The sequence below is a fragment of the Zeus faber genome (assembly GCF_960531495.2).
Source record: "Zeus faber genome assembly, chromosome: 9".
Lineage (NCBI taxonomy): Eukaryota > Metazoa > Chordata > Actinopteri > Zeiformes > Zeidae > Zeus > Zeus faber.
In genome coordinates this window covers 2854486-2863567 of record NC_137197.1, presented here as the reverse complement: position 1 = coordinate 2863567, position 9082 = coordinate 2854486, and the positions used below count along the sequence as shown (strand labels likewise).

The 9082-nt window shown below is 46.4% G+C and overlaps 1 protein-coding gene across 1 annotated transcript; it reads left to right on the top strand.

The window, feature by feature from the left end:
- Positions 1–604: 604 nt before the first annotated feature.
- LOC307235281 (transcription regulator protein BACH1-like) lies at positions 605–4844 on the top strand (the record flags this gene model as incomplete). Its single annotated transcript, XM_080007316.1, has 4 exons — positions 605–844; positions 1521–2576; positions 3331–3537; positions 4479–4844. 4 exons carry the CDS (start codon positions 605–607, stop codon positions 4842–4844), a joined length of 1869 nt encoding a protein of 622 aa, XP_079863442.1.
- Positions 4845–9082: the final 4238 nt, after the last annotated feature.

The window sequence follows — 9082 nt, the reverse complement described above, 5'->3', positions numbered from 1 at the left end:
TAACCCCCTTCGAGCCAATGAGTCTTATGAAGCTTGGTCATCTCCTCCAATCATTGTAGTAAAGGAACAGGACTTGGATGGAAAAATCAGTACTTGAACCTTTTCACCCTGACGGTGCTGGAACATTGTGTCTGGGGATGATCTCTGGGCACTTTTAAAATGCGCCCCTGGTTCTCACCTGGTGTCATGTGTCAAACATAGTATCGAATGATCAAGTACTCGATAATGTTTTCTCTAACGTACATGCACTCTTGAGGACACTTTAAAATAGGGGTGTCACGATTCTCAGAATCCATGATTCGATTTGGAAATTCGAAATCCAACGCTCATTTCGATCGAATTTTGAATCGCAATCGTGACACCCCTACTATAATGTTTTCTCTAGCATGGGGCACTCTTTTCTCTAATGTGCTTCTCTAACTGCCGGCTGCAGCCACTGCTGGTGTTTACAACTGAAAGACTGATTACTGCTAAACTTGGGAAAATATTTAGTGCCACCAAAATTGCAAATGCTTCTTTAATTTAACTTCCACTTGTATCCTACTCCTGACTCTAAATACGGTGTCCTGGTCCACAGGCTGAGCCCCGGTGAACCAGGTGAACCATGCCACCCCCGGCCTCTCGCTCAGTCTTCTCCTTCGAGTCGTCGGGGCACAGCGCTCTTGTGCTGCAGAGCCTGGACGAGCAGCGGAGCCAGGACATCCTGTGCGATGTCACCGTGCTCGTGGGGGAGCGCAGCTTCCGCGCACATGCCGCCGTGCTGGCGTCCTGCAGCCGCTACTTCCATAGCAGGGCGGCGGGCCACACCGCCGGACACAACCCCACCGTCACCCTGCCACATCAGGTCAGTGTGTAATAGTAGCAGTAGTTGAGCTTTGTAATATGACTTTACCTTTGAATGAAACATGCTGCTCTACTTAACGTCCCTTTTAACTATTTGGCTTTGTGTTGTATTTTATTTTATTCTTTGTTGTTAATGTAAAAGTACAAACATAATGCAGAATGCAGAATGTGTGTGTGTGTGTGTGTGTGTGTGTGTGTGTGTGTGTGTGTGTGTGTGTGTGTGTGTGTGTGTGTGTGTGTGTGTGTGTGTGTGTGTGTGTGTGTGTGTGTGTGTGTGTGTATTAAAAAATAACACACACCCAAATTATATTTCAATAAAAATATAAATTATAAGGAAGAGATCTTTCATCACATCTGTATCATAGCTTTAGTTAAGTTTAAGTCAAGGTTTCAACATTTTCAGGGAGTAGTCTATACATCATTCTCAGAACATATTTAATTTTCTCCAGCGGTAGATGTCTTTTACTTTGTAAGAGCCAAGAATATCATATTGAAAGTTGACGGTCAGACCATAATGTTGTAATGCACCTTTTGGCCACACAAAGGACTATATTCCTAAATAGTATTTTCGTTCCATAATTTCCTTTAGGATTTCTACCAATGATAGTAGAGATCCCTAAGCGACATAACTCAGGACGTTGATGTGTTTTCATTGTTGGAACATCTCTGTCTTCCAGGTCACGGAGGAAGGCTTCGAGCCTTTGCTGCAGTTCGCCTATACCTCCAAGTTGCACTTCACCAAAGAGAACATCCACGCCATTCGCCAAAGTGCCGAATTTCTGGGATTTCACAACTTGGAGATGTCGTGCTTTGACTTTCTCCTCCCAAAGTTCAGCAAAGGCAGCGGAGGAGAAAGAGCCACTGCCCCAGTGTTAGACCACACGGTGCCTTCTGGGAGCCTGCAGTCAAACTTCCCACCACGGTGTCCCCTGGACGCACAGGGTCCGGACGACGGAAGAGGAGAAGAAGGAGACTTCTGTTTGGAGACGTGCGACCCACATTTACCCTCGCTCTCTCTGGGGGTGTCGGCCGCCGCCGTGTGTCCGATCCTAGCGTTGCCGTGTCCGGACGCCGACAAACCGGATCCCTCCCCTGGGTTCTGTGGAAAGGACATTTTGGAAACCGACTCCGTTTGTGACCAGAGCTTTATGAGCCTGGTGGACTGCGGCCTCCCCTGCGAGTTGCCGGGCCCCGCGGCCCCGAGCCCCCCGGCTCTGATCCCGGCGCGGGACACAGACGCAAACCGAGCCGTGGAGACAGACTGTGCCCCAAGCTGCGGTTCTGGTTCTGCTCTGCTGAGCCGGGCGGGCCCGGAAGGGGGAGCCGCCGTCAAAACGGCGGACCCTGCACTCCCCGGTCTGAGTCAGGAGGCGGAAGACGAGACTGAGTTCGGGGAGAGGAGCAGCGTAGAGAGGGAGGTAGCGGAACATCTGGCGAAGGGGTTCTGGTCTGACCTGGGTCCGCCCCCCATCGCCCCCATGGACCACAGCGGTCTGGCCAAGGCGGCGGACTTCCACTGGCTGAAGCAGCTGGACCTGAGCTCCAGCACGGGGGACTGCCCCTTCCTCCGGGACCTGGAGATCAGAGAAGATCCAGACCCTGGCACGGAGAGCCTGTCCCGGTCGGAGAAGAGTCCCTGCGCGTCCTGCTCCGTCAACTCTGCAGAGGATTCGGAGCTGGACACGGACGGAGACACAGAGAGTGACAACAAACGAGCCGATGAGATCGCTGAGGTGCTTTTATTACTCGTAAAATGAAGAAAGAAATGTTTATTGCGTTCTTTACAACCGTCAGGTTTAATCCACATTTCCATTTGCACCTTAAAAAGCAGGGTGTCTGCATGTCCTTAAAAAGAGCTTAAAATGTCTTCAGTTTTAAATAATAAAAAAAATGAAGGCCCTAAAAGTCAGTCAGTAGACCGTACGGTCTTAATTTCAATATAATTGTGGTCAGATTTTATTTATCCATGTGTTTCTTTTTTTCAAAATGAGTTCAAGGGTCAACATTTCTGATGTTCTAAAACCATAAACCTAATATTTACCTGACACTTGCTTGTTCTAGAGGAAGCAACTCCTAGAAATCCAAGAAAATCCTTGTAATTACCCCCCAAAAAAGAATACTGGTCAGATTTATTCCAGTTCCTAATCTCTTACAAGGTCTTATCACCTACCTTCCCTTACTATCTGACCCCAAGGAAACTGTTCTAATAACAGTTTATAGAATCATCAAGTTCATAACATAATGCTTATCACTCTGGTCCAAAACTATATAGAACTTACTGTGCCTGCAGTACTTTATTGAATAATAGAGGTGATTTCTCAAAAAATGTAGTCTAGAATCAAATTATAGTTGAAAAGTATTAAATGTGAAACCATGCGAGGCGTCCAGGTAATAAAAGTAGCAACACATGTTAATCCAGGTTCGTCACCCAACTCTGTCAGTACATTCTGAAGTCAAAGTTTAAAGGTCAAACCCTGCATCCCCCAGGTGCAGCTCCCGTTCCCCGCCGCTCAGATCCCGTCTCTGAGCCGCAGTTCCTTCCAGCAGCTGCTGCGGCGGCAGCCTCTGACCCCGGAGCAGCTGGAGTTCGTGCACGACGTGCGGCGCCGCAGCAAGAACCGCGTGGCGGCGCAGCGCTGCAGGAAGAGGAAGCTGGACGGCATCAGCTCCCTGGAGGAGGAAGTCACCGAGCTGGTCAGTTCCTGCCTTCTGCTTCTACCAGCCATTATCCCACTGTGGGCCTTTGCATTTACACCTGGTGTTGGTAAAGCCCTCTGCTCACACCGTGTCTCTGTCTCTCTCTTACGCCACATGTAGGACTGGGCCATATGGACCAAAAATCATATCTCTGTACTTTCTACAAAGTTGACTGTTGACTGAAATGTTCAGTTGTTCAGAGACAAAGTACTTACGTATTCTACCTCAATAAGGATCATTTTACGATGTGTCTCAGATAAATGTTGGTGCTTTCATGAGATATTAATACACAAATACTTGAAAAACAAGGATTAGTAATTTGGATATTCTAACCAAGGAAGCAGAGGAAAAAATGAATTGAAAGTATTACCAAGACGATGGGATTAAACAAAGCACAGCGTATTAAACTTCATAAATATAACTAGACACACACCAGAGTTGGTTCTTCAAAATACAAACCCAATACCATCACTGTCAGAATTTGTAGACATTATACAGATATCAATGTATACAAACTTCCTGAATTATAATTACTGGTAACAATAACCACAAGCAATTACATAATACAAGGAACATGAATTGATTGTGTTTATTTTGGATTTTTTTGTTTTATGTTTTTGGTGTAGCCCACCACACGTTTTTGCAGTTTGCTGTCCCTATGGTTTATGTTAAAAAGTGGTTGTCGTCGTTGTTGTTAGTTGTTGCCAGAGTGAAGCTGGATTTGCGTGGAGTGTCCTGCAGGAGGCGCTACAGGCAGTTGATTTGCTCAGGAACCTTCTGCTCCTGGTTTGCTTCACTCTTGTTGGAAAAGAACTGGGTGGTGTTTTTTTGTTCTTTACTTTGTTTGTTTATTTGTTGTGCTTGTACCATTGCACTCACAGTAAATACTACATGAAAACTCTTAACTCTCGACCCCGCCCCTCCTCTCTCCCTCCCAGAGGGGGGAGAAGCGGCGTCTCCTGCAGCAGCGCACTCAGCTCCAGCAGAACCTGCAGGACGTGCAGCTCAGCCTCTCACTGCTCTGCCAGAGCGTCGGCGTGGATCCTGGATCCAGGGCGGAGCACCTGCAGCTCCTCGCCAGCGCCTCCCCCGTGGACGCCCCTGCCCGCGTGCCCTCCGCCTCCCCCACCCTGCCGGGGGGGGACCGGGACCCCGTGGAGACCAGGAGCTCCCCCTCAGGCTGTTCCTCCTCCGTCCAGAGCAACCTGCAGACCTCCGACCTGAAGGAGGGAAGCTCCGCCCCAGGCCGCCCGAGCTCGGCCTCCACCCTTCTCGCCTGCATGGACATGGACACCAACCTGTAAGGTAGGAATTATACTCCTGTGGAGCTATGCAGCGCAAGGGCTCTGGGTCACCGTAAGTCACCTCCCCCCCACATCTCAACAAGGCGTCAGACCCGATGATTGGTTGAATTGTCCAACTTCCTGTCGGGAGGCGGCTTCCAAACAGAAAAACAGATTTCCCTTTCTGGATTTCTTCTGTGTTTTCTGTACGTTGTGGTTCAGTAGATGTGTCACTGCCCCCTAGTGGGCACATTATGCACACCACCCGTACAAGCAAACAGCGGCGGCAATGACACCGAACGACGCCGCGCACGAGAAGCGTGTTCTCTCAGGCGTTTACGGACTTCCTGTTTCCTGTCCGGATCTGCTTCACATTCCGGAGCGGAACAAGCAAAGAAAAACCTCTCCGCTATTTTAAATCACTCTACAAATCCAATTTTCCGATTGAATTGACCTTGAATGAGCGTGATCAGCACTGTGTGCAGACTGTTTCACCAGCAGAACTTTTAAATGGGACCTATCAAGATTTTCCTTATTTTCCTTCAAATATTTAATGTTACATTGAGGGATGTTCGTATCAGACGAGGCCAAAGTGTCAAATAATGACGTAAACTAACGACAAAGTAATGTCTGTGAACGAAATGCTCAGGATTCCCACCGCTCTGAACGCAGCGTTTCCAAAGGTTTTTTTTCTACTCTCTGCACGATGTCTTCATATGGTCACGTGCTGCGGCACAGCACGCCCACGGAGAACAGGGACACGCCCACGGAGAACAGGGACACGCCCACGGAGAACAGGGACACGCCCACGGAGAACAGGGACACGCCCGCGGAGAACAGGGACACGCCCACGGAGAACAGGGACACGCCAGCGGAGAACAGGGACACGCCAGCGGAGAACAGGGACACGCCCGCGGAGAACAGGGACACGCCCACGGAGAACAGGGACACGCCCGCGGTGACAGGGATAAACCCGCGGAGAACAGGGACACGCCCACGGAGAACAGGGACACGCCCGCGGAGAACAGGGACACGCCCACGGAGAACAGGGACACGCCCACGGAGAACAGGGACACGCCCACGGAGAACAGGGACACGCCCACGGAGAACAGGGACACGCCCTTTCCCACCTCTCAGTCCGTCTCAGAAGTTGTTCGACTGCTTCACAGACTGTCCATACCTTTTAAAAATATAACCTAATAAAATATAATCCCTGCTTCCCCCCGAGGGACTTGGTACCCGCAGCGATGGAGCAGGGACCGGGCCCCGGGCCCCCTTGTCACCGGGCGGGCACGGAGTGGAGGGATGGACAGCAGGGAGCAGACGGTTACTGGTTTTCTGGTTTTGGATTCTAAATGAATGATGGAATGTTACACGGATACGGGCGCCGCCCCCCGGCACACTTCCAGCAGTTGGCCAATCAGAACAAGGCGGCTTTTATGGCTTTTAAAGAGACGGGTGTGAATACATCTGGTTCAGTCATCCACAACTTGTCTGGTGGAGTCCAGAATAAAAACATGTAAATGAGCCAAGTAGGTTCCTTTTAAGGTGGAACCGTTTCTTTCCACCTGACTCCTGAGCTTTGATACAACCAGGTTTTAAACAAACTCCTGCTCTTCACTCGTTATTCCTTCCGTCGACCAAAACCAGCCGCGTTGCTCCACGTCCTCTGGCTTCTGACTTCATTTGTGCACAATTTAAAAAAACAAAACAAAAACAAAAAAAACAAAAAACATTTTGTCTGTCAGTGTAACTTCAGCATCAACACAAACTCTGCTCAAAATCACCAAACAACAAGTCCCGGAGCGCCGTGTTCCTGCTCCTCCGCCCTGAAGCCGCTCCCTCCATCCTGGAGCTCAACACTCTGCTGCCGCTCTCTGAGCGACGCCCGACGACACAAAAATAACGTTTTCCCTTTTAAACTGGAAGAACGTGTCACGTGGGCGTGGAGCTGGGCTCTGCAGCAGCGACACGTTCTCCTCCTCGGGCGTGGCAGCGGCAGCGGAGCAGTGAGACAGGCTGTGGTGTTTTCAGGAGGTTTCTATTCGCACAGCGAGAACTTCCCTTCAAAAGCAGATTCAAAATGTTTGAATTCAGTTGTTTTCTCAGGAAAAGTCGTCGAGCAACTCTGGTATAAGTTGATGCAACTAAGAGACGCTTTGGTGTCGTCATAGCTTCAACACTGTAGTTACTGAACCAGGTTTTGTTCTTCGGGATCTGATCAAACCCTGTTTCAACGCAGAGATGTAGCATTTCAGCATTTTAACAATTTAACACTTCTACATTTTAACGGTTCTAACGGCTTTGAACGGTTGGAAGTCGGTGATAGGAACCTGACGGTGGACGTGAAAATGTGTCAAAATAAGATTTTTTTTTTATACAAAAAGAACAATTCCATCACTTTGAATTTGACTGAACCTCGTTCTTTCAAATCAACAGAACTGTACAACCATAGAGTTTATTAAAATAAAGTGTGTGGATGCAAAATGTGCCTTACTGTATGCGGCTGTAAATCATGAATTAAGATTCATTGGGAGCCAATTCCTGCCTCTCTTTGTCTGTTTTTTCACGCTGACCTTAACTTTCCCAAATGATAACTAATTACTGAATGATTTCATCTCAATAAACAGATTTATATCAACGTTTGTGTGACGTGGTTGTGACGCTCTGCGTGTGTAGTACAGCTCTCTGGCCTCTAGGGGGCGCTGCTGCCTTGACTCTGCTCAGTGCAGCTGACGTCACACTTCACTCCAAGCTCACCCTTTGCTGTGACCTTTGACCTTTGTTCATTCAAAGCGTCTCGGGTGCAGAATTTGAGACAAAAGGTTGAGCACAAATTTGCAGTAAATAGAAATAAGTGTTCTTGTAAAATCCTTGACTGCACATTCTTAATTTTTTTATCCCAAGCTCTAAAACTGCAGTACTTCCAGGGTGAAGCACGGAGGTCGATTTCTATTTACGAGGGCGGAACAGTGAATTATGAGAAAGCTCACGTCTCTTGTCTGCAGGTGAAGCTTTTGTGGATATGAATATTAATATTTCATCTTGCCTGGTTTCCTTCAGAATGACCATGTGAACACACACAGCCCAAATCATCTGCTTCCGGCTCGGGGGCCAACTTAACCCTTTCCTGCAGGATGAACATGAGGCTCAAATAGCTTTATATTAAAATGTGGTTTTTTATTATTAATAATCTTTTTCTCATTCCAGATCATTTACAAAAGACTGTTTTGTAGAATATTAAATCAAATATATTGAATATTAAAATCAAACACCTTCAAAAGAAAATGGAAAATGAATTAAATGATAAACTCTGAGTTGTTGTGTCTGCTCATTCTAATCCTCCATCAGATTGTGTTTTGTTTTCTACATCATTGCTTCATGTTGTTGCTGCTTTTTGGAGATGATTTTTATTTCATAAACACTTTGACGTTTCCTTCAGTAACAGTAGTTTTTTATTTCATTTTTTTCTTGCACAGTTCATAGAAGCCTGTGGCCCACTATCATAAATGATAAATAATTATTATAGTTATATTTGGATTAATTTAAAAAACAAATTTAACCCAAAGGGATTAAAACATACAAACATATCAAATATATATTGTATATTTATTTTCAATTAAGCAGAAGTCCCTTTTACCACCAATGTGGAATGTAAAGCTGTATTAATGAGTTATTATCAATATTAGTTATTATCAATGAGTTATCAATATTAGTTAATTATATAAGTTATTATTAATATGAGGTATTACTGATATTGGTTATTATTAATATAGGTTATTATGAGTAATTATTAATATTAGTTATCAATATTAGTTATGATCAGAATTATTTATTTTCAATATAAGTTATTATCAATATTATTATCAGAATGTGTTGTTATTAATATTAGTTCCTATCAATAACTTCGAAACACCCTCCCCCTGTGATTGACAAGTGTGATCTTGTTTCCTTCATCGATGCAGAAAAGAAGGATTTAAAATAGAAGAAGAAACAACATTTTAGGAGAGGAATTAAAAAAGGAAAGATGTGAAGAGACAGTTGATCGGTGACATCATCATCCCTCCATCACCACTCCTCCATCACTCCTTCCCTCTGTCCCTTCATCCCTCCATCACTCCTTCCCTCTGTCCCTTCATCCCTCCATCACCACTCCTCCATCACTCCTTCCCTCTGTCCCTTCATCCCTCCATCACTCCTTCCCTCTGTCCCTTCATCCCTCCATCACCACTCCTCCTTCACTCCTTCCCTCCGTCCCT